At 48.2% G+C, this 26,947-nt stretch overlaps 1 protein-coding gene across 1 annotated transcript in view; it reads right to left on the bottom strand.

Annotated features, from left to right (window-relative positions):
* Positions 1 to 645: 645 nt before the first annotated feature.
* LOC309860490 (scavenger receptor cysteine-rich domain-containing protein DMBT1) overlaps positions 646 to 26,947 on the bottom strand; it is a 117,559-nt gene continuing 91,257 nt past the window's right edge. Inside the window, exons 54-70 of the mRNA XM_082722661.1 lie at positions 25,186 to 25,215; positions 24,460 to 24,504; positions 19,886 to 19,921; positions 17,442 to 17,483; positions 16,607 to 16,645; positions 16,066 to 16,098; positions 14,855 to 14,887; positions 14,649 to 14,687; positions 14,430 to 14,468; positions 13,916 to 13,981; positions 12,819 to 12,857; positions 11,977 to 12,015; positions 10,209 to 10,520; positions 8,690 to 8,722; positions 7,987 to 8,162; positions 5,209 to 5,594; positions 646 to 1,361 (exon numbers count right to left, since the gene is read on the bottom strand). Coding sequence (XP_082578787.1) covers positions 1,070 to 1,361; positions 5,209 to 5,594; positions 7,987 to 8,162; positions 8,690 to 8,722; positions 10,209 to 10,520; positions 11,977 to 12,015; positions 12,819 to 12,857; positions 13,916 to 13,981; positions 14,430 to 14,468; positions 14,649 to 14,687; positions 14,855 to 14,887; positions 16,066 to 16,098; positions 16,607 to 16,645; positions 17,442 to 17,483; positions 19,886 to 19,921; positions 24,460 to 24,504; positions 25,186 to 25,215 — 1,679 coding nt within the window. The 3' untranslated portion in view covers positions 646 to 1,069. The remainder of the gene's footprint in view (positions 1,362 to 5,208; positions 5,595 to 7,986; positions 8,163 to 8,689; positions 8,723 to 10,208; positions 10,521 to 11,976; positions 12,016 to 12,818; positions 12,858 to 13,915; positions 13,982 to 14,429; positions 14,469 to 14,648; positions 14,688 to 14,854; positions 14,888 to 16,065; positions 16,099 to 16,606; positions 16,646 to 17,441; positions 17,484 to 19,885; positions 19,922 to 24,459; positions 24,505 to 25,185; positions 25,216 to 26,947) is intronic.

Genomic DNA, 26,947 nt, shown 5'->3' with positions numbered 1-26,947 from the left:
AAGACTCGCCCTTTCTTACTTCCTTCCCCTCTCTCCCTCCCTTTTCCTTCCTTCCTCCCTTCCTTCCTCCTTTATTCTCTTTCTTTTTTATCGTTCGAGAGAATCTTAAGCAGGCTCCATGCCCAGACAGGGGACTTACATGACCCTGAGATGATTGACCTGAGCCAAAATCACGAGTCGGGTACTTAACCAACTGAGCCATCCAGGTGCCCCAAGACAGTTTCTTTAGAGACGGCTTTGAGGGAACTGAGTACAGCCCAGACCTCTTTCTGTTAAGATACAAAGAGAACTTGGATAAAGTGGTGCTGCCTGCTTTTTCTATGAGGGTGTGGGATATGCAAACCTTTCTTTCTGTGTTCCTCAGGTTTCCTGTGTCCTCAGGTTTCCTATAAAGCCTTGAGGATCTGGGACACAGACTGGGTGTGTGATAAAAGCAGTCACAGGTGGTTCATGTGATTGTGTCTCCAACTCTCATTTGTGGTCAATGTCAAAGCTGTCACCCAAACCCAATAAAGCCGAGGCACGGTGTATTCCCTTTGGAATGGGCAAGAAGAGCTTGTTTTGAGTAGGTGACAATGAATAAACAAGCAAATGACATATTCAATTCAACTAACCAGTTATTAGGGTTTAAAAAAAAAAGAGCAGTGACTTTCCAACACTTAAGTTTATTTTTCATTAGACTCTTAGCAAGATCTGAAAAGAAATTCTCACACCACCCGAGGGACAGAAAAAAAAAAAAGATCCATCTACTAGCATCTGAACGTTAATTTAAAGATTTTGTTAAATTGACAATTTGGTCTATAGAGAGAACTCTGTTTTTAGAACATGTGTAGTTCTTGGTAGTGAAGAATTAGAAGATGCAGCATCTCTAGCCAGCAAACAGAGTGACTGCCTTACAAGTTTAACAATCAGGGAAGGTTTATGTAGCATCGAAACTCAGAGAGAACCTCCTTAGCTGTTTCTTTTACCTGTGGCTCCATGGGCAGCTTCTGGTTTGTCAAACTTATCACTTTATTCAGGGAAATAGGCTTTTCTTTCTAATAACAGATTTGTGCGAAAAGTGAAGAAATCACACAAGGGTCTTACTCCGACCAGTCCCTCTGTGGATTTCCAGTGGCCCCACCACTTGGAAATGCTCAGTCTGTTCTTCTGGGGTCACCACACGGCCTGCATCCCTCTTACTCCGTTCTACACAGCCCTGGGAGCAGCGGGAGGAGGGGTCCCCCACTTTGCACACAGCGACCTCACACTGCAGGTAGACCACGTCATAGTTGCTCAGAAAGTTGAAGGCATTGAACTTGAACTGGGCCGTGTTCTTCTGTTGGGAGTGCAGGTTGATATAGGTATTGTCTTTGATGCACCTGATAGGAGAAAAACCCCCAGCCACAAGGATTAATTTGACGTGTGATGGGAATTCACCCTGACTCCAATAATCAGACCAATGAATTCCAAACAGAGTTCTTCCCCCTACCCACTCTTTCTTTCATAAAGAAACTTAAAATACTACCATGAGTAGAAAAACCACTGTTCCTGAGCAGAAGTAGAAGCTAACAGTAAAATAAACATAATAAAAAACAACGTAATTAACTTCTAACTAGAGCTGTTGCCTTCCGAAGGCCCATTCTATTCTATTTTACCCAAAGGGGAGATTAGAGGTAGTGGTTGTATTATTTGAAAGTGAAACTTAGATTATTTAAAAATGTGTTTCTTAGGGTACCTGGTTGGCTCAGTCTAATAAGCATCTGCCTTCGGCTCAGGTCATGATCCTGGAATCCTGGGATCAAGCCCCACATCAGGCTCTCTGCTCAGCAGGGAGCCTGCTTTCCCCTCTCTCTCTCTGCCTGCCTCTCCGACTACTTGTGATCTCTCTCTCTCTGCCAAATAAACAAATAAATAAAATCTTTTTAAAAAATGTGTTTTGTCAACCCTAACACAACTATGGAAAAAGTTCAGTAAGAAGCATAAATGATACATCAAGAAAGGAGATAAAACAGAATAATATAAAATGCTCCATTAAAATCAGAGAAGGCAGCAAAAGGAGAGAGGGGGTAGAGACAATGAACAAATGCAACAGGCAGAAAACAGTTACCAAGATGGCAGATTTTCATCCAACTCTATCAATAATCACTTTATTTTTTAAAAAAAATTATCTATTTGAGAGAGGGAGAGAGAGAATGAGAGTGTGAGCTGGGGGAAGAGGGAGAGAGAGAATCTTAAGCAGGCTCCATGCTCAGTGTGGAGCCCTACGTGAGACTCAGTCTTAATGGTCCTGAGATCATGACCTGAGCTGAAATCAAGAGTTGGATGCTTAACCCACTGAGCCACCTAGATGCCCCTCAATAATCACTTTAAATGTGATTATTAAATATGCCACTTTAAAGATACAGATTGCCAGAGCAGATAAAATGAAAACAAAAACAAGAAAACCCAAGATTCAACTACTGTTCTCTACAAGACACCCACTTTAAATATAAAGACCTCTAAAAGGGATAGAGAAAGATCTACCATCGTAATACTAATCAAAAGAGAGCTGGAGTAGCTACATTAATTTGAGACAAAACAGAGTTCAAAGCCAGGACAATTATCAGGAATGAAGAGGGGTATTGCATAACAATAAAGGGATTGGCCCTCTCAAAAGATGTAACAGTAAGCTGGGAAAACTGGACAGCTATATACAGAAGAATGAAACTCGACCATTCTCTTACACCATACACAATGATAAACCTCAAAATGATGAAAGACCTCAAGGTGAGACAGGAATCCATCTAAATCCTGGAGGAGAACATAGGCAGTAACCTCTTTGCAATCACAGCAACTTCTTTCAAGACAGGTCTCCAAACACAAGAAGACAAAAGTGAAAATGAACTTTTAGTGCTTTACCAAGATAAAAAGCTTCTGCACAGCAGAGGAAACAGTCAACAAAACAAAGAGGCACCCCATGGAATGGGAGAAGATATTTGCAAATGACAGTACAGATAAAGGGCTGATATCCAAGATCTATAAATAACTTCTCAAACTCAACACCCAAAAAACAAATAATAAAGTCAAAAAATGGTCAGAAGACATGAACAGACACTTCTCAAAAGAGGACATACAAATGGCTAACAGACGGATAAAAAAATGTTCATCATTGGGAAATTCAAATCAAAACCACATTGAGATACTACCTTACACCAGTTAGAATGGCAAAAATTGACAAGGCAGGAAAAAACAAGTGTTGGAGAGGATGTGGAGAAAAGGGAACCCTCTTCCACTGCTGGTGGGAATGCAAGTTGGTGCAGCCACTTTGGAAAACAGTGTGGAGATTCCTTAAAAAATTCAAAATAGAGCTACCCCATGACCCTGCAATTTCAGTACTGGGTATTTACCCCAAAGATAGATGTAGTGAAAAGAAGGGGCACATGTAGCAGCAATGTCCACAATAGCCAAACTGCAGAAGGAGCGGAGATACCCTTCAACAGACGAGTGGATAAAGAAGATACGGTCCATATACACAGTGGAATATTATTCAGCCATCAGAAAGGATGAATACCCAATTTTTGCATCAACGTGGATGGGATTGGAGGAGATTATGCTGAGTGAAATAAGTCAAACAGAGAAAGTCAATTATATGGTTTCACTTGTTTGTGGAACATAAGGAATAGCATGGAGGACATTTGGAGAAGGAAGGGGAAAAGGAAGGGGAGAAATCTGAGGGGGAGACTAACCACGAGAGACTATGGACTCTGGGAGACAAAATGAGGGCTTTGGGGGGGTGGGGGATGGGTTAGCCCAGTGATGGGTATTGAGGGAGCACAGACTGCAAGGAGCACTGGGTGTTAGATGCAAACAATGAATCATGGAACACTACATGAAAAGCTAATGATGTACTGTGTGGGGACTAATATTAAAAAAAAAAAAAACCACCGAAAAGATATAACAATCCTTAATGTATACACATGTAACAACAGAGTGTCAAAATGTCTGAGACAAAAAGTAAGGGAACTGCAAAGAGAAATCTACAAGCCCACTGTGATGGCTGGAGGCTCCCCACCCCTCTGTCTAGAACTGACACGTCTGGCAGAAACTCAGGAAGGATACTGATGATCTGGAAAGGACTGCTGACCAGCTAGATGACAGCTGTAGGACACTCCACCTAGCCACCGCAGAATACAATCTTTCTCAAGCCCATGTGGAACATTCCCTGGGACAGACACCTTCTGGACCGCACAGCACACCTTAGCAAATTCACAGAGAAGGAATCACACCAAAGACATAGTCTGATCAGAGTGGAGTTGAATTAGAATTCAGTCACAGAAAGGTTGTTGGAAAATTCTTACTTGGAAATGAAACAACACACTTCTAACTGATCCAGAGGTAAAAGAAAAAGTCTCAAGAAAAATTTACAAGCTATTTAGAACTGAGTGAAATTGAATATACAATTTACGAGGATCAAATCAAATGTATGAATTGGAAAAGAAGAAAGATCTAAAAAATCAATAACCTAAGACTCTACCGGAGGAAATTAGACTAAAAAAGAGTAATTTGAACCTAAAGCAGACAGAAGAATAGAGTGTTAGTTGTTCTGTTCTGGCACCAAACTGTGCCTCCCTCCTTGATCTCTCTGTAAGGAGAATTGAAAGAGAAGAGCTTTCTGATTCAGGGACTCCATGCACTTTAACGCCTCATCTGTGCACTTCTCATGCTCACGCCTTCTCCACACCGCGCTGTCTTGCCCCGCCCCTGGCTTTTGGAAACAGGTACCTCCATGACGCATCTCCCGTGGCTCTCCCCACTTCAAAGCTACCACCAGTAAGTGATGCAATTTTGTCCTTTTGTACTAGTTGCCAATCGCCCTTCCATAATAAGGATTTTGCTCCTGTGAGAGAGCAAAGGAGCTGCAGAGGCAAACAACCTCCCGAGTCCTCGTTTGGTGAATCCTTTAGCTAAAGGAGCCTGAATAAATCTCATCACTCTAAGAGTTTAGGCCAAGAAAACCCGCCAACCCATCAAGGTAGACCAGATTCCCCGAGAGCCTGAACCACGAACGAACGGCGAGTTAATAAAGTCATAAAGCACAAAGGGAAGGGAGGCACGGGCAAGAAGGGGTGAGACAGGACCCCAGGGTCCCAGACGACAAGGGCTCTGCCCAGCTGAGAAGCCACAGGTCCCCCAAAGGCATGCCTCGTGAAGATCAGCCAGTCGTGGAAGGTTTTCCCTTCTCCTTACCCTCGCCGGATCAAATCGTACTTGACGGTGGTAAAATCATGGGGATCTGGAGAAGCCACGCAGGTATCCACGAAGAGCCTCAGGGTGGGGTTGGGGCTGTGGAGGGTGGCCTGAAGGAAGACCGCTTTCTTCTTCGGGCTGGCGTAGTGTGGCCCCGGGTTCCTCACATGCTGGGACGTGGGCAACTCAAGGAAGGATATGGACACGTCATAGCCAGCGTCCTCCCTGGGGACCTCAGCCCCAGGAGTGACTTCAGCTGCAGACGGGCCGTCTACCCTGCAGGTGAACTTGAGCTGAGGTACCCTATGCCTCACGAAGACTCGGCCGGGGTGGCCCTGGATTCGGCCTCTGACGGAGTTGGAGTAGCTGAGGGAGCCGAGCCCTTCCTGGGAGGACGAGAGGGGAGAGCTGCTGGCCAGGGCTGGACAGACGCCTTTCTGCAGGCGCAGAGGCCTCTCCCTCACAGCCCTGCTCGGCGCCAGCTCGCCGATGAGCGGGAAGCCCGAGGCCTCGGGCCCACAGTCCCGGATGGGGTGACGCTGTGTCCTCTGCTGGGAGTTCAGAGCGCGTGCCAGCAGCCTCCCCCTCTTCCCTCCCGTGAGGGCCACGCTGTGCTGGTGTGAGGTGGGCAGGAGGTCCATGCTGGCTGCTTGGTGCTCCCTCTGCCGAAGTCTCCCCCGCTGCCCTCCCGTCAGCCTGTGGTAGTCTCAGGCGAGCGAGCGCAGACCACGGCCCCCTGGTGCCCGTCTCCTCCCTTCCCGCTCCTCCCTTCTCTTGGCCCCAGACCAGTTCTGGCTCCTTGGGAGCTGTGGGCCTGGCCCTGCTCACCTCAGGCTCAGCCTTGCTCCTTCAAATCCAGCGCGACTTGAAGGGCTAAGGGGGTGCTGACGGCTGTCGTGCAGAGTGCCATTGTCTCTGGAAGCCGGGTCCCCACGGCCCCCTGTGCGGCCCAGAGACGCAGCCTGCCCCGCGACGCTGGTTCAAGGAAGCCCCTGGTTGTGTGACTCGGATCCTGGACGCTCTGCCTTGGAAGCTCTGAGGACCGCCCCGTCAGCTCCAGCCAGGGCTGCCTTTCTAGACCTTTGCTTTCCTTTCCTGCTCATCCCCCCTGCCCCTTCCCAGTCCCCACTCTGAAATGTTAATACAATGAAGACACTCTGCGGTCGGCACAAATACCTGTGCTTTATCCAGAAAAACAGATTTTTTTCTTGTTCCCCTGTGAAACCAAGTTTCTGCCTTGCCCCTGGAAGCAGGTCTTGCCCTGATGGACAGCTTAGAGGGAAAGCTCAACCCCTTGACCACAGGGCCCTGCCCCTTCTGAGGGGACCCAGCGCTTCCTGGTGCGGAGGGTCTCCGGTCTCTTCCCTCCTCCGCGAGCGCCCGAGCTTGCTGCTGCAGCCAGCACAGGCTGCCCGCTGCACGGCCTCCTCCCGCTCCTCTCTCCCCAGCTCGTCTCCTCCCCAGGCCTCGGCTCCTTGGCCACCCTCATCCAAGGGGTCTTCCCCGCCCCCCACCATCTCCTGTTCCCTTCCTTTTGCTGTCTTCTGAGCATCTGTAAAATGATTCTCTTGTGTGCACTTGTTCAGTGCCGGTCTCCCTTTTCTCGAGCGGGAGGGCTGTGGAGCAGGACCCCTGTCAGTCCCGTTTTCCACTGTGACCTCAGCACCTAGAAGGTTGCTCAGCCACTGACTGAAATCACAAGTTCTGTGGCAGTGTGCTCGCCGTGGGTGGCCCGGGACTGGCCATCACCCGGAGGGGTTCCTGACCTGCTGTGTCGTCTGACCCCTGTGCGGTGAGAGCTGGGCCAGCCAGAGCCCCAGAGGAGAGCAGCAGGGTCCTCTCCGATGACCTAGAAATTTCTGGGGTGCCTGCCTCTCAGACACCGGGGGGCTTCTGGCATGGCCCCTGGGGCAGAGACCTCTGAAGTTAAAACTAGACATTTCAGGGCAAAAAGGGTAAGAATGATCATGATCTGCATAATCAAATAGACACAACGTGAAGTTGGGAGTCAGCGTGCTCACTGGGCACCATGGAGACTGTTTGAATGAATTAACCTCCAACAGTGCCAAAGGTTTGCTGTTTTTGTGTGTGCGTCTAAATATGGGAACAGAAGAAGAGAGGAACAACCTGGAGATCTTGCTGTGGAATGTGCTACATTGTTAGATACACCGAGCAGAAGATTCCATAGTTAGACATTCTCCTATATCCTTGGTCTACTTGTTTGCTTAACTTCCATGACACTGTTCTGTGAATAAGCTGGCGGTTAAGGAACAGGAAATAAACATATACATTTCATTATCCCCTCCTGTCCTGGATAAATGCTTTCTATGTGTGGAAATACAGCCGGTTGCCTGGTTAGAACCCAGCAGTCAGATGGACAGATCATTGGTCCTCCCCCATGCGCAGCACCGTGGCCTGCCCAGAGGAGGTGTGCGCTGAAGGTGAATAAAGAAGCATGTCATGGAAAATGCTTGGCTTTGGAGCTAAGAGAACATCGTCCGTCCATCTGTCGGATGTTTACCCATCCAGGCATCCACCAGCTCTCAGCACTTATTACAGGGTATTCCAAATTCAGCATGTGTTCCAAATTCCCAAAAGTAAGGAAAATTTCGGACAAATTACTGAGTGCTCCAGGTCTCACTGAACTTGGAAACAAAGTCCCGGCGGCTGTGCCTTTCCGCCGTCCCTGCCAGGTTTTGAACAGGTGGTTGAATTTTCCAAATAGCTCTCCTTGGCCTCCGTCCTCAGAAGGGTGCCACCCCCTCGGCAGTTTCTTACCTGTCTGATGGTGCCACAGTGACCGTAGGGGATGTTGAAGATCAGGTAGCGCCCGGTGACTTGGGGGCGGCACAGCTCATCATTTAAGTGGATGTCCCAAGAGGAGTAGCCCAGCCTCCGGAGATAGCCTCGGTCAATGCTGACTCGGAAGAGGTGAGGCAGGCAGGAGAGCTGGGCTGCAGGAGGAGCGTGGGAAGAAACACACAAAGACAGTCTGGCCCAGCGGCCGCACAGGGGGATGTGGGTGTGTGCTTGCTTTACAAAGTATGGGCGGTGCCTCAGGTGGGGGCTGCTTCAGCTCTCATCACCCTCTGTCCTTGACTTTGACTCTCACTGAATTTATGTCCCTCATTCTCCAAAAGTCACACCAGAGCCTGGGAGTCCTACCCACGGCACATGTCCTGCGGCCTGAGTCAGAGCCTTGTCTAACGATTTAAAGGATAACCCACTTCTCATGTTGAGGACGCCCGAGGTTGAGCACACATCTATCCGAGGCTTTGTATGAGAGGTGTTTTGCGAAAAGAGTGGCAGCAAAGCGGGAGGGAGCGTGCGTGTGAAGAGTCTTCTTCCCCAAACTCCTAAGGCCCACAAGTGGCTGGAGATGCCAGAGGTCTCCGTGGAGGCACAGGAAAGCCCATTCTTTCTCCCCGGGACACCCGCTCTCTCTGCTCCCGCTTCCCGCAGCCTGGAGGGGAGGGCTTACCCTTGTCCTTGGGTACAGCCAAGGCAGCCGGACCTGGTGAGGGGAGATGGGTGAGAAGCCAAGGTCAGCTGTGGCTGATACCCTGACCTGGAAGAGGAGGCCATGGCCAGCAGCAGAACGACAGTGCGGGAAATGGGCTCGTTGGATTTAGCTAGGGCAGCTGGAGTACAGTGGCTTGAACATACTTCAGGTTGATGGGGAGGGAAAGAGGGCCTGGGGCCTCCTGATGGAGCGCGAGGAAGGGATTTCTGTGCGGGTGCAGTATTGACAATACTGGTGTCGTCCATGCTGACATTTGTTAGAGCAAGAGAATAGTCAATACAGGCTTTCCCGGTTCTAAACACCGTCGTTTGAAGGAATCTGGCAGATGCCCCTTCCCACGCTCATGGCATGCTTGGGATCTCAGCCTGGGGCATAGGCAGTCTGTGGCTCTCAAAGGCCTCTCCAGCTCAGAAGCAAGGCAGGACAGCAACCCAGGGCCAGGGCCCAGCCCAGGAAGCGTGGCTGGCCACATTCACTCAACCCCTTCAGATACCATTGGCTCCAGACCTCGGGTCCTTTGCGGCTATCCCCAGATGAAAAGGAAACCCCTTGGTGTATAATCCAAGAGTGGAAAATGAATTACTCTTTCCAGGGGGCCTGCTGACAGCAAAAGGACAGGTTGGAACTGCGAACACACACAGTGAGAGTGAGGGCCTGGCAGATAAGGATCCCTGGGCCCCAGGCTGACTTCCTCATAAGGCTGTCTGCGGGATGGTTTGTCTCGGGGACTCTGATGATTTTTCTAGTCATGATCAATCCTATGAAGGGCAAGAGTACCTCCCCCACAAAGATAAAAACATCGGGATTGATCCCTTCGTTTGCCTGTGAAAAACTAAGTATGAAACAGACAAAGGAGCTCGGACTTGTTCACCAAATCTTAGAATTCTGAGACTTTTTGAGGTTTACCTGGGTAAATTTAGGATAAATATAAGATAGTACTACTCCACAGAGAAGAGGGTCGACCTCTGGAGGTCCAATGCTAAGATGGGTATCTGGTGGTAATAAAAAGTCCTCCAGGAGAGGGATAGGCCCCATCTTGGATGAAAGGGACACAAAGGCAGCCCAAGGTACTGTGGGGTTCTGACTTTTGAGGGCGGGGTCAAAGGTGTCCACTTAAGATCGCGCCCTTGATGACCCTGTCAGAAATTGAATAAGGGTCTTTGTGGTCTGACAGCCTCAAGGACACACGTTCTGTGTCCTTAATCATTGTATTATACGGCCACTTCTTCCTTCGACCTCATAGTCTTGTAGCTCTATTTCAGAACAAATACAATCCGGAATTGGAATTCGACAAAAGTGATGAATAAAACCACAAGGCTGTGGTTTTATTTTCATGCTGTGCCATGAAAATATTCAGCACAGCAGTCGTGTAACAAATACGCCCTTGCTACCCTAGCAGCTGGCGCCTTGGCCAACATGCAGTCCCTTGACCTTCAGAGCATGGGCAGAGGAAGAGGCACAGTCCCCCGGGACACACCTGCGCAGATCACGCCCGCGTCCTCCTGGTGCCGGCAGTTGTGCCGCGCCCAGCCGGAGTGGCCGCAGTGGTCCAGCGCGTCTTCGGTGCCCGAGCAGCGCATGTCGTCAAGCAGGATGGGCCCCGAGCCCGGGCCGAAGCGGCCGCGCCCCGGGGCTGCAAGAGCTTGGCCGCAACCCAGCAGCCGGCACACGACACGAGCGTCTCTGATGTCCCAGTGGTCGTCGCACACCGTGCCCCACACGCCCTCGTGGCGGACCTCAACCCGGCCCTCGCAGCGGCTGTGCCCATCTGTCAAGCGCAGGGGCAGGTCTGCGGGAGGAGAGAAAGCAAGTCAGGGGACAGCAGTGGCAGGCGCCACCTCCAACCTCCGCTACTGCGCACCTCCGCGTGGTGCATCGTTTGCCGCAGAAGAAATGACACTGCGATGAGATCCACCATGTCTGCTGGTGCTGCCCTCTCTCTCTCTGTCTCTCTTTCTCTCGCCCCCCACCCCATGGCACTCCCTGTCTCATAAAAAGCCAAACCTGCATTAAGCAAAGCCCTCAAAGAACAGAGGGTATTGTCAGCCTAGTTGTCCAGATAACTAAGAATTTAATCATTAAAAATACTAGAAAGAAAGAAAACAAAACGGCAAAATCCTCCCATCTTTGGAGTAGAATGGTTGAGTCACTGGCTTGACTTAGTGAACAAAATCTATCTCATGAAATTTCTTTTACTCTTGATGAATAAAAGCCAACATTGGAGCTGTAAACTGTGTCTTCTGTGAGCCAGCTTTTCCACTTCTAGGTGTTTACTGGAGATAAAGGAAAACGTGCAGGGAAAGAGTTGCACACGGCAGAGTTCTCCACCGGAGGGAAAAAACTGGGGAGCGCCGACCTGTCCACCCTCAGGGGAGGGGATAAATCGCAGACTATCTACCCAGTGGAATATTACTAAGCAATGAAAAGGAACAAAGCACCCATACAAGGAACCATCTGGACAAATCTCAGAAACAATTTGTTAAGCAAGAGAAGTCAGACGCAAAAGAGCACTTATTATTTGATTCCATTTATATGAGATTCTAGAAACACAAAGCTAATCTACAGGGACCGAAAGCAGACCAGTGGTTGCCTGGGGGATTTACTGCAAAGGGAGGCAAAGGAGCTTTTCAGGGTGATGGGAATGCTCTGTGTCTTGATTGTGGTGGTCGCATAGGTGGATGCATTAGAAAAATCTCATAGATGTGTGCAATTCGTTGTATATAAATGTACTTCAATGGGATTTAAAAAGTAAGAATAATTTTAAAAATCTATATTATGTTGGCGGTGTCACACCAGTAGATGTGTGTAAAATGATTGGTCTTCATATAAAGTGGTTGCTGGTGACTGTTTTCCAACCTTCCTGCTTTCCTTGGCCCACAGAAGATGTTTCGTGACAGCTAATAAATGCCACTGGCGGTGGGTTCTCTGTGGGTATGGTATCCTGGTTTAGGATAATTGTTTGCTCCTCATTTAATTTGTTGCTTGTGATTTTGGAGCAAGATAACCATGCTTTCCCGAACTATGAATAAAGGCAAACATCTTTTCTGCAAGGTCCCAGGAAGTGAATGTGGGGCTTCCAACCCCCAAAGGGGTGTGTGTGTACACATGCACATCTGTGTTTGCACGTATCTACTTATTAGCCCATAAGGGTTTTCTGTAGAGATTAGCAACTTTGAAAAAAACAACAACAACACTTTATTAATAATGATTTGATAATTTAAGTGCTGAGAACAAAAGCAAATTACCAGGTAAAGGGGCCATGTCTTCACCAATTGAAATTGTAACTGTAAGAAAGACAGACCAAGCTTAAAAAGTGTGTATCATCAAAGTCACATATTTATAGTCAAACCTGAAAAGGAGCCACACATTTTCTCAAGGTTTAGGCACTAGTCGTCTTGTTTGAGTTTCTGCATGGGTTTAGGTGCAGAAATGCTGCCCACTAAGTTTTATTTTTTTATTGATTTTTTTAAATTTTTATTTATTTATTTGACAGATAACAAGTAGGCAGAGAGGCAGGCAGAGAGAGAGAGGAGGAAGCAGGCTCCCCACTGAGCAGAGAGCCCGATTCGGGGCTCAATCCCAGGACCCCGGGATCATGACCTGAGCTGAAGGCAGCGGCTTTAACCCACTGAGCCACCCAGGTGCCCCTAAGTTTTATTTTCTTATCGAAATGAAACAAGTGGTGTGTCCTGTTATTCTACAAAAAGAAAATGATTTGATAAATGGTCAGAAAAGAAGCCTTTCAAATATACAGAATTTTTTTAGGAAGAGTATGAAAGTGTTAGATTTTGTAGGAAAAATTTTGTAGGAAAAATATTTATTGGGGTGGCTATTGAGTCAGGCAATATAAATGTATTTAAAAACTCTAAAGAATAAAATAATTGATCAGGACAATTAAATGAAGCAAACCAATCAGATTTCTCAGAAACATTTTTAGATAAGAGAAGGATCATATCTGAGAGGTATACTTCCACGTGAAATACACAGAAGGAAGCAAAAAAGTGACAATGCATTTTAGGATAGATTGTGGTTGTATAAATTACTATACAACTAAGGGTTAATCTAGCAACAGGCATATGATCTTTACCAGGTGATGGTGTCACTTTTGTTGAAATCAGATTTACGGCTGCCAAAAAAAAGAGAGAGAAAAAATTTGTTTCTAGTCCAAAGAAAGCATTAATGACATCGCATGTCATTGAAATTTCACACTGTATACTCCAAGTTTATGAAAAGAAGTCTGACCCATAAGCTGCATAGAGCAGAACCCACCCTGCTTATTTATCGTGTGGACATACACATCCAGGAGTAAAACGGTATAAGAGAAGTTGGCACGTTGCCAGAGAGACAAACCATTCCCATTTTGAACATCCATCCTATGTCCTATAATTTCCTTCTCGAATCCCTACAGCAGCTGTTCCCAGGAAGTACTGTCTATGTTAGAGACGAGGAAATCGAGACTCAGAGAGCTTGTAAACATGCCTGGGACATCTTCAGTTCTCACCTGGGACACCCCAGAACATGCACCCTTTCTACAGCACGCTGCTTTTCGGGAGCATAAAATGTGGGCATTGCAGTCCTTCTCTGCTATCTCCTTCATCTTAGACTTTTAGTCTCCAGGACTGTGGAAAATAAATTTCTGCTGTTTAAGCCACATGGTCTGTAATACTTAGTTATGGCTGCCTGAGTTAAAGCAGTGGCAAGTTTCCTCCTTCTCTGGGCCTCATTTTCCTCCAAAACAAGGGGAGTGGTTCAGCATTGTACTCCTTGAATGTGGCCCGTGACCCGCAGGATAAGCATCACCTGGGAGCCTGTGAGAAATGCAGAATCCAGCCTCCATCTGGAGCCATGAAATCCAAAACTGCATTTTACCAAGTTCTCCGGGCCATTCACTTGTACATGAACATCTGAGAATTGTTGCCATGGGCCATCTCTAACGTGTCGTCCAGGATTGATGCTGAATGCTATCTTATCCTACTCATCCTGTCCCTGCACTTGCCTCCACCATGTTCAGAATCATAACTACTGTGGGTTCCAGTGGCCTGGAACCAACCAGACCTCCCTCTCCTCTCCTGACCGCTCTTGGGGAAATAAGAGTGTGTTTTCTCTGAGTGTGTCTACTCCTGCTGGGCTATGGTTTCTCAGAAAGTCACTCACCAGGGCTACCACAGAGAGTAGAGAACCTACCTGGTGAAGAGGCTTTTTCTCCTGGAGTGGGAGTTATATCTGCAAACAAAGAAGACTCAAACTCACCTATCAGTGAAAAGACAATGGAGAGTTTTGGTTTGAACAACAGTGTGGTAGAAGATGGAATTGCACATGGGTAGAACCAACATTATCACAATCTAGTTCTCTTGCATTTTGGTGTGTGGGATAGGTCAAAGCACCACCTGTAATCTAACACAGGTCACCAGGCTAGTGGAGATGGGGGGCCCCTGCCCTTGCCTCCCGTGAGCACATCTGATTAAGACCAGGCCAACAAGTGGAGGGAATGTCCTAGCAGAGGGACCACTTTTTTGACTATGAATGGATGAAGAGAACATGAAGCTTCATTTCTATTAAAAGGATGCTGGGACTTCTGTTGACATATCGGATCTTCTGCCACAGACAAAATATTCACTACCTATGTTCATTTGTCCAACAGAAAGAGGGAGAGTTGATCATATTTAACTTAAGAAATGTGACAGACAGAAAACATTACCAGAGGGTGTGTCCACTTCTGCTGAAGTTGAAGATACATCTGTATAGGGACAGAGGAAATAGGACACTTAAAAATGGGAGAAAGGACTCTTCAGTGTGTCTTTTCATTCAGTCTACTTTGTGGTCAACATGGTCATTATGTGGGCTCATTTTCAAAATCGAATATGGCAAGTGAGAAGCTGGTCTCATGATTTAAACCACATGACAAGAAAGCCTTTACCAGAGGGAGAGGTCACTTCTGCTGAGGATGAAGATGTATCTGTAAAAAAGAGAAGAGAAGACCTAAAAACCAGCCAAGAGGAGAGGACACTTGAGGGTTTGTTCTTACTGAGGCGGGGCTGGGGATAAGCTTTCCATGGAACAGCCTAGACTGATGAATGGAAGTCCAAGAAGAGGCACTTACTTGGGCAGGAGACAGTGTCTTACCTGGTGTGGAGGTCACAGTGGTTGCTACTAAATCTGCAGGAGAACAAAAATAACAAAGGAACAGTAAGACAGCCATATCAAGCCTACGTGTTGCTAAATACAAGAGACATAAAGGTGGCCATCCTAGATGGTATAGGTATAACTGGCTTGTCTGGTCTTCCTGCTTTCCAGACAGGGGCATCCCTAGATCCTCCACTGCCTCCAGGGCACCTCTCCAGTCCTTGGGTTTCCATTCCTCTTGCCCACCCTTTACTTCTCCCCTCGGAGAAGGTGAACATTACCTACTTAGAGGGCAACAACCATTGGTCCAAGTTTCTCCCAATATGTGTTTGTCTAACAGAGATTCTGTAGTTGGAGGGATTCCTACACCTGGTCTTCCTTCCTCTCCTTGAATGGTTGGAAGGCAGTGACACGGGAAAGGGCAAGCTCTTGGACTGTCCCAAGACCCAGACTGAGGGTAAGGAGGGGATGGCAGGTCCATTTGCCTCTTGTACCAAGGGTTGCCCTCCAACCAAGCCTTCTCAGGAGTGTGGACCGTATTTTGGTCTTGACTCTGGTGTCTTATTTAATTGCTTTAGCACCTAGAGTAGGGGAGAGCACCCTCTTTATTGTCCTCCCCACAAATAAACCTCTAACACTATATTTGTAAAATTGTTCACCCCAAAGTCACATTAGGAACTCCTCAGATATCATTGCAACCAGCATCATTCAAGATTATCGTACAAGACAAAAGTTACTTGTTACTGTGGTCAACTCTGCATCAATATCTTGGCACAGAGCCTGGCACATGACCATCCTCACCAAATGCTGGACGAATGTCTAAGGAGGACCAGTCAAAGCCATGGTTTGGCTCTCCACCATCCTGCCAACACCCATGCCATGACTGGTTTCCAGGAGGAGCTCCCATCATGGGCAGTTGATGTTAGATCAACAGTCTGTCCAGTGAATGACTTATTTTTGAATTTGGGAATTGGCCAAACTAATTTTTCCCTTGGCCCACGCATTTAGCTGTGCTTCCTGGATCTCATTCCCCATGGGGGGTGCAGAGGTGGCCTATGTGAGTCAGGTCAATAGAAGCATATTTAAAGTCTCTAAAGAATAAAATAATTTGATCAGGACAGAAACAATTGTGAAATGAGCTCCCTGGAAAACCAAACATGATAATTTATAGCAAGTAAGATGGATAGAACCCACAATAACACCAAAATTACCTGTTGAAGTGGTTATAGTAATAGTAGAAGATTCTGGAAATGAGAAAAGGCAATTGATCAAAACCTGCCAAATGGCAAAGATAATTGTTTTACAGTTAACCCATTTTCTTCTCTCTGTCCCTGGAGCATAGGAATCAAGGACTTCATGTATTTAACAATGGATTGTGATTCATCCTTTCCTTCTATGGCAGACACTGTGCTAGATATGGGAGTCAAACAACAAAGAAATCAAGACAGGGCTCCTCCTCTGTCAAAGTGCAGCTGTGAGCAGTGCTATGAAGGGGAGATATGTGATGCTCTGAGAACCTGTGACAGGTGATGTCACCTGCCAGCGAGTACCAGTCCCTATCTTCCTGAGAGGCAACACCACCACCTTGGCTCTGTCACAGGGCTTGGCCCAGACTGGGCATTCTGCTCAAAGACAGTGACAACCTGACACTCCCTGCACTCCCCCCACCCCCCCCCAACTGTCCTGGTTGACATGGCACAGGCAGTCTTGCTGACCCATCTGCCTATATTTGCAGTGGGCGGAGGGCATTACCAGGTGAAGAAGTCACTTCCGCTGAAGTAGGCATTATGCCTAAACAGGAAACACAAACAGGAAAATCAATCGATCAGAACGTTTTTATGCATTTTCCAGTTCTACACAATTCTGCCTTTCCTATGATCTCATCTACCTGGTTTTGTTGTTGGAAATATTCAAGTGTGAGGACTAGTTACTTCCCAACCTCCTGAATAAAAGTAGAGGCACCCAAAGCAAAACATGAACCATTAGAAATGAAAACTTTCCTGAAATGGAGCACGTTTCCCTGTCCTGTCTTTTTAAGCAGAAGACAGAGTCCAATCTGCATGACTGAGGCTCCTGGGGAAGAAATCACTGTGGCTCAGGGCTGTCATACTAGGGTACCTCAAAGGATGTTGAGGTTAGTAGGCATTTGGGGTCCATATCATAACATTTAGAGAGTCTGGTGACATTTACTGGGTTTTGGAACACTTCTATGGCTGTCAGATGATCGGTTAGCATTTCTTGCTATTGCCACTGTGGCTGTTCTATGAGTAGCTCTTCTCCCTCCTTGTCCCCATACCCCTCCTGGTTTGTTGTCTTTCATAATACACAGTGGGGACACCATGTGTGTGTAGGAAGTGAGAACCACAGGCTCTGTATATACTCTCATGTGAGCTTGAATGTTGGGACCTAAACTTGGCTGTGTAGAGGCCCTCTGTGTCTATTTCTGGATTATAGTCCATTTTCCAAGGGATTAACTCAGCCAAACCACCCCTGGACAAATAGTAAAAGCGTACTATCTAGGTAGAATTTCAATACAGCAATATCCCCGAAAGGCAGGAAGAGGACAAATCAGCAGAAGAATTGTTACCAGTTCCAAGGACCAAATCTGTGGCAGCAGTGGAATCAGGAACTGTCAAAGCAAGCGTAATTCAAGGAAATTTTAATTAAATACCATCCTTGTCCACCCAGTTTATTGATAAGTAGTATTTTTTTAAAATAATCCTGTTTACAAATTCTGCCCCAGCTGTGTTCATATTTGATTACGCTCTGTTCCTATTTGATTTTCCTATTCTCTGTATCCTTGAGCTAAGGGAAATAAATAATGAGGAAGATGGTATTTGGGTCTGGGATCCAAGAGACCTGGGTTGGAGTCTCTGCTTTTTGTGTAACCAGGTATGTGGCTGTGGACAAGTCCCGCTGCATCTCTCAGCTTCCTCTGCTGCATCTGAAGGGCCAGTCCATGGACCAGCAGCCTCGCATCACCTTGTTAGAAATGCAGACCCTTAAGACTCACCCCAGAACAATGGAATCAGAGCCTGCATTTCAAAAGATCTCCAGGCTGGGTGTCTGGGTGTCTCGGTCAGTTAAAAGGTTAAACGTTTGACTCTTGGTTTCAGCCCAGGTCATGATCTCAAGGTCATGAGATGGAGCCCTGGGTTGGGCTCTGTGCTCAGGAGGAAGTCTGCATGAAATCCTCTCTCCCTCTCCCTCTGCCTCTCCCACTCATGTTCTCTGCTCTCTCTTCCTCTAAAATCAATCAATCGATCAATCTTAAAAAAATGTAAAAATATCTCCAGGTGATTTATTTGAACACTGAAGTTTGGGAGGTATCAAGCATTCATGCAGAGATGCCACTAGCCCCAGAAATAATGGGTACAGGCCAGGAAGAAACCAGATAGCACTGCCCATGTAAAGGGTCCCCTGCCTGCTCAACCCTGGACAATTGGTGTCTTGACAAAATTCGTTCTAGCATTTCCTATTCTGTGGGTTCTCCAAAAGAGCTTGAAATCTGGACTTTTATATGAAATCACTCATTTGTAAAATGTGGTATTAAAAGAAAATTAAACATTGGCAAAACTCTTTCGTCTGAATTAAAACCGCCCCCATGTCCAAACTTATTCAATGGACTGCCTGTTTGTGATTTTAGGTCTGAACAGTCTCTAAGGTTTCTTCCAAATCTTGAAAAAAATCTTATATGGTGATGCTGCCATATTGAACTTGACCTTGCCTGAGAGAGCTGGCAGCTGATTCTCACAGACCCAACCACAAAGACACAAATTGGTTTCATTATCTGATTTTCTTAGAGGTCAGTTTCTCCAGAGCCTGGCAGAGGGTTCTGAGATTTTGGAAACATGAACCAAGAACTACTTTCATGAGTGTTTACCATTGGAGAAAACTTGACTTGAATTTATTTGGTTTGAGATGGCATGTCTCCAACTTACTTAGCTATATATTGATTAACTCAAGCTCTAGGATGATCCCCAAAGTCCCCAAGAGGGAAGTTCACAAAAAGACACATGTGTTGCTTAAACTAAAGAGCCAGATACTCAGCCAAGAGCAGCACACACATCCCTTAGTAATGTGACTATCGAGCTCCCATCACTGTACGCTTGCACTGGTGTGTGCTTGCACTGGTGTGAGCTTACACTGGTATGTGCTTGCACTGGTGTGTGTGTGCCTGCACTGGTGTGTGTGTGCTTGCACTGATGTGTGCACTTGCACTGGTGTGTGTGTGCTGGCACTGGTGTGTGCCACCCAATCTCCAGGACAAGCTTCCTCTTCCTGTTCTACAGATGAAGAAAGGAGGCTCTGGGAGGTAAGGACACTTGCCCACTGTCACCCAGTTGGTAAAGGCTAGAGCCAGAACACAAGCCAAGATTCTTGAGCTCCAAATTCTGTGATGCTATATTTCTACTTGGAAGGTTTCAGTGGTCAAAGAATTTTGAGAAACACTGAGTCAAAACAAGTGTTAAAAAGATCCTTTACTGCGGGACTTGTCAGAGACATTAATGGGCTAACAGGCAGAATCTTCAAGGGCAGGATATGGTATCCCCCTGACTTATTTAGTTATTTAAATTATTTTTTAAAATTTGCATATGACTGGGTTGGTGTACTGTATTGTGAAACATACACGGGAGATGTGGTACTCTATTATTTTCTGAAAATGCAGATTACAGGGATAGATTTGCCCATGATGCCCAAAGTCCTGCGTTGTTCCAAAAATGAACTCATTGAATTCCCAAATGTGTGAATCTGAAGGAGTCTTATGTCAGTATAATATGATCTCAGAGACCTGCAGGTGCACCAAGGGCCAAGGGCACACACTGGGCAAGTGATGTCCTTCACACAGAAGGGATGGAGGCTGTATCTGCCCAAGTTACCAAGCATTTGATGAATATGTGAGCACCTTATATTAGTTTGATATGAGCTCAATATTTAGTTTCTGGTGATGGATAAACTTTAACCCTAACCATATGCGGGACCATCTGGCCATCTGTAATTTCTATAAAGCAAGAATGAAAATAAAATTACCAGGCGAAGTGGTCATTTCTGCGGCTGGTGCTGAAACTGTAAAGCAAAACCAAAACCAAAGTAAGAGAAAATCCAAACAAAAATCCCACCCACCAACAGAAAATTTAGAAGCTACCTTTTAACTTGAAACATTTATGTCTCAGATGTACTAAAACTAGACACAAAAATGATGTCTGAAATGTGAAATTACAAATAAGAAAAGCCTCTTGGATGAGACCGAACGGGAGCTAGGGCCACGTGAAGGAGGAAGTGAGACGCATCTTTGGCCGTGAGGACGGTGTAATCACGCCGCATGGGTCAGGAAGGCTGTTTCTCTGATGCCGTGCGGAGCAAAGATTTCCTGGGGTTGCAGAGTATAGAAACCTTCCCAATTCTGACCTTAGGTTTCCAACACTGATGTGCTCATTTTCAGTGACCTGCCTAGTTTATACCATAGCACCAATGTCTGAATAGGAAAGGAGAGTGGTTCCTCAACCTGATCAAGTCCGTTATGACTCTGCATTCCATGTCACTATTGTGAGTGATCTACTAAGGCACACCTAAGGCATCCTGACCTCTCGCCCTAGTAAGGAAGCCTGATGAGGGCAGGATCAGCACCTGCGGTGCTCACTTCGGTGTCTTCCCATAGAGTTGCGCCTGGTGCAGGGAAAGAGCTCGGGAACTATCTGTTAAGTAAATGGATGCATTCGCTGAATCTCTTTATTCTTGTCTTTGCTCTACAAAATTAAGAGTAGCTGGGCAGTGCGTATTTTCATTTCATCTTATCTGCTTTTGTAGTCATACTGGTTTGGCAGCCTGAAATAATGCGTACATGGGTTGAATTGGGAGAAAAAAAAAAAAAAAGAGGAAGGGAAGCCATCTCAAACCAGGGGCCCCCTGGAAATAGGTGATGCTTTCACAAAGGGCCCAGGTGGGAGGGACTTGGTCTTGTTCATGGAACTCCCCAAAGCAGCACTACAAAGGCAGTTTTCGGCTCAAAACATAATTTTAAGCCAAAGACTAGGAAGAGCAGTTACCCCAGTGGGTGGATAACAGGGAATCTGGTAAATCTTTGAAGAGGGCAGAGACTGAGGGCTCCAAAGTAAACCTGTGAGTGTAGGCTCAAACGTTGGGTAAATCGGCAGATTAAGAGAGGCTAACAAGGACCCAGAGGCTTCTGGGAACCAGAATGGACCATAACAGGTGTCTGGAGGACCCCAAGGGGCCTGAGCTTCCGCATATTCATTTTCATGTCCCTCTTGCCTACCCCCAGGGCTGTGGCTCCGGCAATGTCAGGAGAAAGTCAAGAGTGAGTGCCTGAAGCAAGGACTCCGGCATCCATGGTGGCTGCATGGCAAGCCCAGTGCCAGCACTGGCCTACTGTGGCCTCATTACCCGGCCCTGCACATTGTCCAGGAGGACGCCCCCCACACCCTCCCTGGAGTGGCCATTCCCCAGGGCTCCGATGCCCTCCTCACAGTCTGGCTGCCAACACACGACGTCGGTTGCATCGGTGCCAGAGGTCATCCCACATGGTCACCCATGTGCCACTGTGGTGTATCGTCACAACGGCTCCTCCCACCACCAACCTGATGGCGGGCAAGTCTGGGCAAGACTTGGGTTGTTACTGGAATGGGATTAGCTCTTCTGGCAAGTAATTTCTAATAGGACTTTTCCGCAATTTGTACCCTAGCCAACCCTGAAGTCCACTACTCTACCATCTCTTGCTTCCTTTTCCCAAGTCTCACAGAAAAAAGTTACATTATTGCCCACAAATGCAGGGACTGGTTTTTCTGGGCAAGCTCTGATTTCAGATACTTGTTCCTTTGAAATAGGTTAATTGGGGGCATCTGAGTGGCTCAGTGGGTTAAGCCACTGCCTTCAGCTCGGGTCACGATCTCAGGGTCCTGGGATCGAGCCCCTCATCGGGCTTTCTGCTCAGCGGGGAACCTGCTTCCTCCCTTCCTCTCTGCCTACTTGTGGTGTCTCTGTCAAATAAATAAATAAAATCTTAAAAAAAAAAAAGAAATAGGATAATTTCAAGGGTAAGGATAGATACTGATTTTAGAACTGGTCATTAAATTGCTAAGCAACAGCATAGAAATAGGTCAAAGTCAACTTTTCATGGTTTTCTTTAGTCAAAACTGGTTCTGGTATACCAGATTCACAGTTAGATAAATTTTAGAAGCAGAGACTAGACCAAGAGCCAGCCCTGCTTGCAGCCTCTTCCACAGTGTGGGGCCTGAACCCTCCAGTCATGGACATTCCTGGTTGTAGCCTCAGGGAATCCACTAGAAAGAGTCAATACTGGCAAGCCCCGAAACAAGCCGTAAAAGGATTACCGGCTTTGGGATTTGTTTCTGTTGGTTCTGGGACAGCTTCTGCAGCTGCAAGAGAAAACCCAAGGCACTTGCATTAGCGCGGCGCACACTTGCGAAACGATGGCAGACGCACCAGCTGAGTGGGTGTGTGAACCCACATCTGTGCCAACTGCCAGCTCAGAACGGACTGGCAGAGGCGACTGGATTTCTACCACCACCTTCCCCCCTGTTGGTGAGACCCTGGCTTATGGACACTAATCCAAAGGCTCTAGCGGAGCTTTTCCAGGGAGGAGCCATCCATAGCCACTTAGACCTGAAGCTAACATAAATAGGACACATGAGCGTCTGATGACATTTTGACTCTGAGTCTCACAGAGAGATACCAAGACGTGTTTGGAGCACCAAAGGCTCCCTCTGCGGACTAAAAGAACTACCCAGTGACACAGGAGGCGAGAAGGATCCTCACCTTGTCTGCTTCTTCACCCGTCTGGGGACCTTGTCTCCCCCACCCTCTGAGAAGGGGGTGGCTCTGGGCCATGGGGTCGGGGTCACAGATGTTTGCTGCATGTCTCATTTAGTAGGAAAACGTAACCAAACAGGGTTTTTAAGTGTTCATTCAGCTTTTTTGAAATAAAAAATTGTCCCTAATGGTAAGAAAAGCCCTAGTCAGGCAACAGCAAATCAGGAGAGCGCGTTCCTATGAAGCTCTCTCTGAGAAATAGCTTCGTGAGAAGTTTATGAGATTGACACACATCAGAAAATCATTCCTGGAAATTAAAAACCATCTCAAGCAGGGGCTCAACTTCCCACTTCCCAGGCATGGTTTTGCTCCGAGGATCTCGGCTCTCCTAGGAGCAGGGGAACAGGCTGTGATATCCGACACACCTGAGACTAGCGCAACCAGTGTCCTGGGTTAGCCGAATCTGAGGGGGTTCCCGGGACAGGGGACTTCCAGCGCTACAATTGGGAAAATTCCAGGCAGATGGGACCAGCTGTTTTCATGACCTGGAAGCCCAAGGCTTTGGGGGTTGGCCTCCTGGCAGGTCCAGCTTTGCTGCTTACGGCGGGAAGCCGGGCTGAGGGAGAGTTCAGGGACCTGAGCAGATGGCCCCAGCCTCTTCGTGGTGTCTATAGTTATGGATCGACAGGCTGAGGTGGTGGCCCCACCCCAGGCTTCTCTCGTTGCCTGTACATTGCACAGTGTCTAGGAAGATGGGGCCCAAGCTGCCACCAAACAGACTGCCCCTCCGGCCCACCAGGGCCTGGCTGCAGCCCAACTGCCGGCTCACCACCTGCACCGCAGACAGGCCCCAGAGGTGGTCACACACCGCCCCCCAGCGGCCATCGTAGAGGCTCTCCACACGGCAATCGCACCTGCACCACAGGAGGATCTGCAGGGGCCAAGGGCAGAGGGGCTGGAGAAGGTTCTGGCCACTCTCAATATTTGAGACAGCATTCCCAGCTAGAGAATTCTACCCCAGCCCCAGCCCTCTGGCCACTGGTTGCACAGCCTGTGTCCACGGGGACACCATAGATGCAGAGGGGACCAAGGACTGCGTCTGGTTTCTGAAATTTAGCACCGTCTCTACAGTGGTTCACACTCACTGGGCCACTTCTTTATGGGAACCGGGGCCACATGGTGACCTTGTAGAAGACACACTTAAAAACAAACTTCTGCTTTCTTCCTGTCTGCAGTATCATTTGTCGTGTGGTTTCTCTACAAATTCAAAACCGTTCAGCAGAACACTTGACGTTCAGACTTCTTATTTCTTACCCAGGTCTCGAAAAATGTTATGGAACTCTCAGAACAAAATTAATTTCACCTTACTTGAATTTTAAAAAGGTTGAAGTATTTATTGGAGGTTGAGGGAGAAGGTTGGGGCTGGGAAACTGAGCAGAAGAGGGGGCATTGCTCCTACCAGAAGGTAAGATGGTGACTGGGTGAAACTTGCCCCTGAACCAAAAGCAGGTGAGGTTGGTTCTCATATTCTGAGCTCCAGAAGTGGATCTGGTTCCTGGGGTTCCCTTAGAGTAGGGCCCCCAAGAGCACTATGTGGGTCAGGCTCTTCCTACAAGACGTCCAGTGATGCCACTGAGGCAGGGTGGGTGGCTGGTTCTCCTTGGAAAGGTCCCCGCATGGGGACAACCCACCATCTCACCAGCTTTGATTCCCTACAGCCTCAGGGCCAGGAAAACTACGTTGGCTACATTTCTGGGGGCTGCCAATGCCAGCCTAGGAAAAGAAGTCACAAAATCTAAGAATGGAAAAGATACCTGTTGGATGGAAGACACGCGGCTGCTCCCCAGGAGCTGAAGAAGCTGCACATGGGGAAGAGAAAACATCATAAGGACACTCCAAACCATCCATGCAACTGCCTAGTTGTCTCAACAGCCTCTCCTTCCCATGCGTGGGTTTGCCTTTAAACAACCCCGTCCAGTCTAATCCAATGGTTAGCATGTAAAACGTGATGGTGGCTCACACATGTGTACAACTATTCTGGTGAGGAGTAAGACAATAAGAGAAAAAAAGTGGATGTTGGGGTTGGGAGGGTATGGCCCCATTGGCCCAGAGGGCTTCTCAGTACCCAGAGTTCAGCCTCAACATCCAGAGGGCCAGGTGGTGTGGCGGAGTTGGGAAAGTTTGCTGCCACCAGGACCACCTGCCCCCAGAGCCTCCTGCCTTCTCTGGCCTGTCACCCGCTCTGTGGATGAGCCCTACGTCGGCTCAGGAGCCAGGGTCTCAGTCCTGCTGGCACGCAGATCTCCTATACGGGAAAGATGACCTCAAGCTTGCCAACACCCCAAACAGCTTTTCCTCGGGGAGCCAGAGGACGGCCCCATGGGAATGGGACACAGCTCCGGACCTTCGCCGTCTGGGAAAGGTCTGGAGTGAAGAGCATTGTCAAGGAGAGTGAAGGCGGGTGAGGGAGACCTAGGGTGGGCGCCCCCGGCAGTAGGTGGCTCGTCACCCATCGGCAGATAAAATGGGAGGGAACTCACGGATCCCCGGACGCCCAGCAGCTGCAGAATCTGCAGAGATAAGGAAAAATGGGGGGAGGGTTGATAATAGAAATGGGGTGAGGCACCTGGGGGTGTGGCCTGCTAAGCGTCCAACTCTGCTTCTCAGTCAGGTCAGGATCTCAGGGTCGTGAGATGCAGCCCCGGGTGAGATTCTTTCTCCCTCTGCCCCCTCCCAAATAACCAAATAAAGAGATAAATAAATAAATAAAAATCTTTTAAAAAATAACAAAAGCGAAAATGAATTTTGGGGACTTCATTAAGATTAAAAAGTAATAGAAATGAGGATGGTTGAGTGGTTTGAAAATCATGGTCTCAGTTCAAAAACAGCCCAACAAGCCTGTGTAAACAGTTGTTCTTATCTCCTGGGCTGTTCTGCTGGGGTTTTTACAGCCCGGCCTGAACCTCCGAGACAGTGATTCCGAGAGAATTTGCCTTAGGAACTAAAATCCCAGTGAAACACTTAACGTGTCGTACATTCACCGTGTGTCATATGCTTGACTAAGGCTTCATGTGGGATGACTCGTTTCATCCACCGAAACTTTCTAAGTACCATTACTGATTATTTTACAGCGGATTAACCTTTGGAGTCCCTTGAGTGGCACGGGGCCCTCCCATATCTGAAGCAGCTGGCAACCCTTCCGGAGTGAGAACAGGAACCTGTCCTGGATGCGGGGCAGCTTTAAGGCATGGAGATGTTTCCAGACTCCCCGTGCAGATTTCAGGCTCAGCCTAGGCAGCTCCATGACCGGCCCACGAGGGACCTGCCCTCCCCTGAGCAGAAGACACGAGCGTCCTGGTGGTGCCCCCGGTTGTGAGCGAGCCAGCGCCGGGAGGACACTGCCCCAGGGACGACTCGCTTCCCGCGCAGTTGACATTGTCTGGAAGGATGCTGCCTGACCCAGGGCGGACGCTGGCGCCCGGGAGCGTGGACACGGCCGGGCCACAGCCGAGCTGTCTGCAGACCACGTGGCATTGTCTAGGGACCGGCTGTCATCACACGCCGTGCCCCGGGTGTCAGCGTGGGCCTCACACCTGCCTGACCCATTCATCAGCCGCAGGCCTGGACCTCGGTGGACACTTCCAACGGCCACCAGAAGAGCCGGCACGTCTTGGAGAGTGTCCGCTGATCTTCGGTGACAACAGATCTGCTCCCCGCTTCACTTCGCCTCCCTCGTTTATTCTTTCTTGCCTTGGGTATGACTGCGCTTCTGCAGGTTACAGCTGCCTGCCACAACGTTTTGCTCCTTAGCCGGTGGCTCGGAGCCGCCTCCCTGTGAAGCTGCTTCGTGTCCTGCCCGGTGTGGGGCGAAGTGTTGGTTTCTGGCACTCACAGGGTTTGTTGGGTTTTTCCTGAGAAGCTAATGTGCACATACCACTTCGTGTGTGTGTGTGTGTGTGTGTGTGTGTGTGTGTGTGTGTGTGTGTGATATTCTCTGTGTGCCCATGCACATGCTGGTCATCTGACAACAATAGCTTTCCTCTGTGTTGTTCCCAGGGTCGCTGGGACAACACAACATGGGAACGTAGCACATTGCTGGGAACAACACAGCACATGAGTGCGGCCGCTCTGGGGAGCGCACAGAACGGTCGTTCCTGGCTGCCCCTCATGCTCGAAGGGCAGGGCTGCAGAAGGGAACAGAGGTGGGCTGTGCTCAGAACACAGCCAGGGACAGCTCGTGGTGGGAGTCGGGCGTGGGGAGATTTGGGCTGAGCGGGCCACCCTCAGCCCTCCAGACCCGTC

This window comes from Mustela nivalis (genome assembly GCF_964662115.1).
Source record: "Mustela nivalis genome assembly, chromosome: 2".
Classification (NCBI taxonomy): domain Eukaryota; kingdom Metazoa; phylum Chordata; class Mammalia; order Carnivora; family Mustelidae; genus Mustela; species Mustela nivalis.
This window is presented reverse-complemented; position numbering and strand designations above follow the sequence as displayed.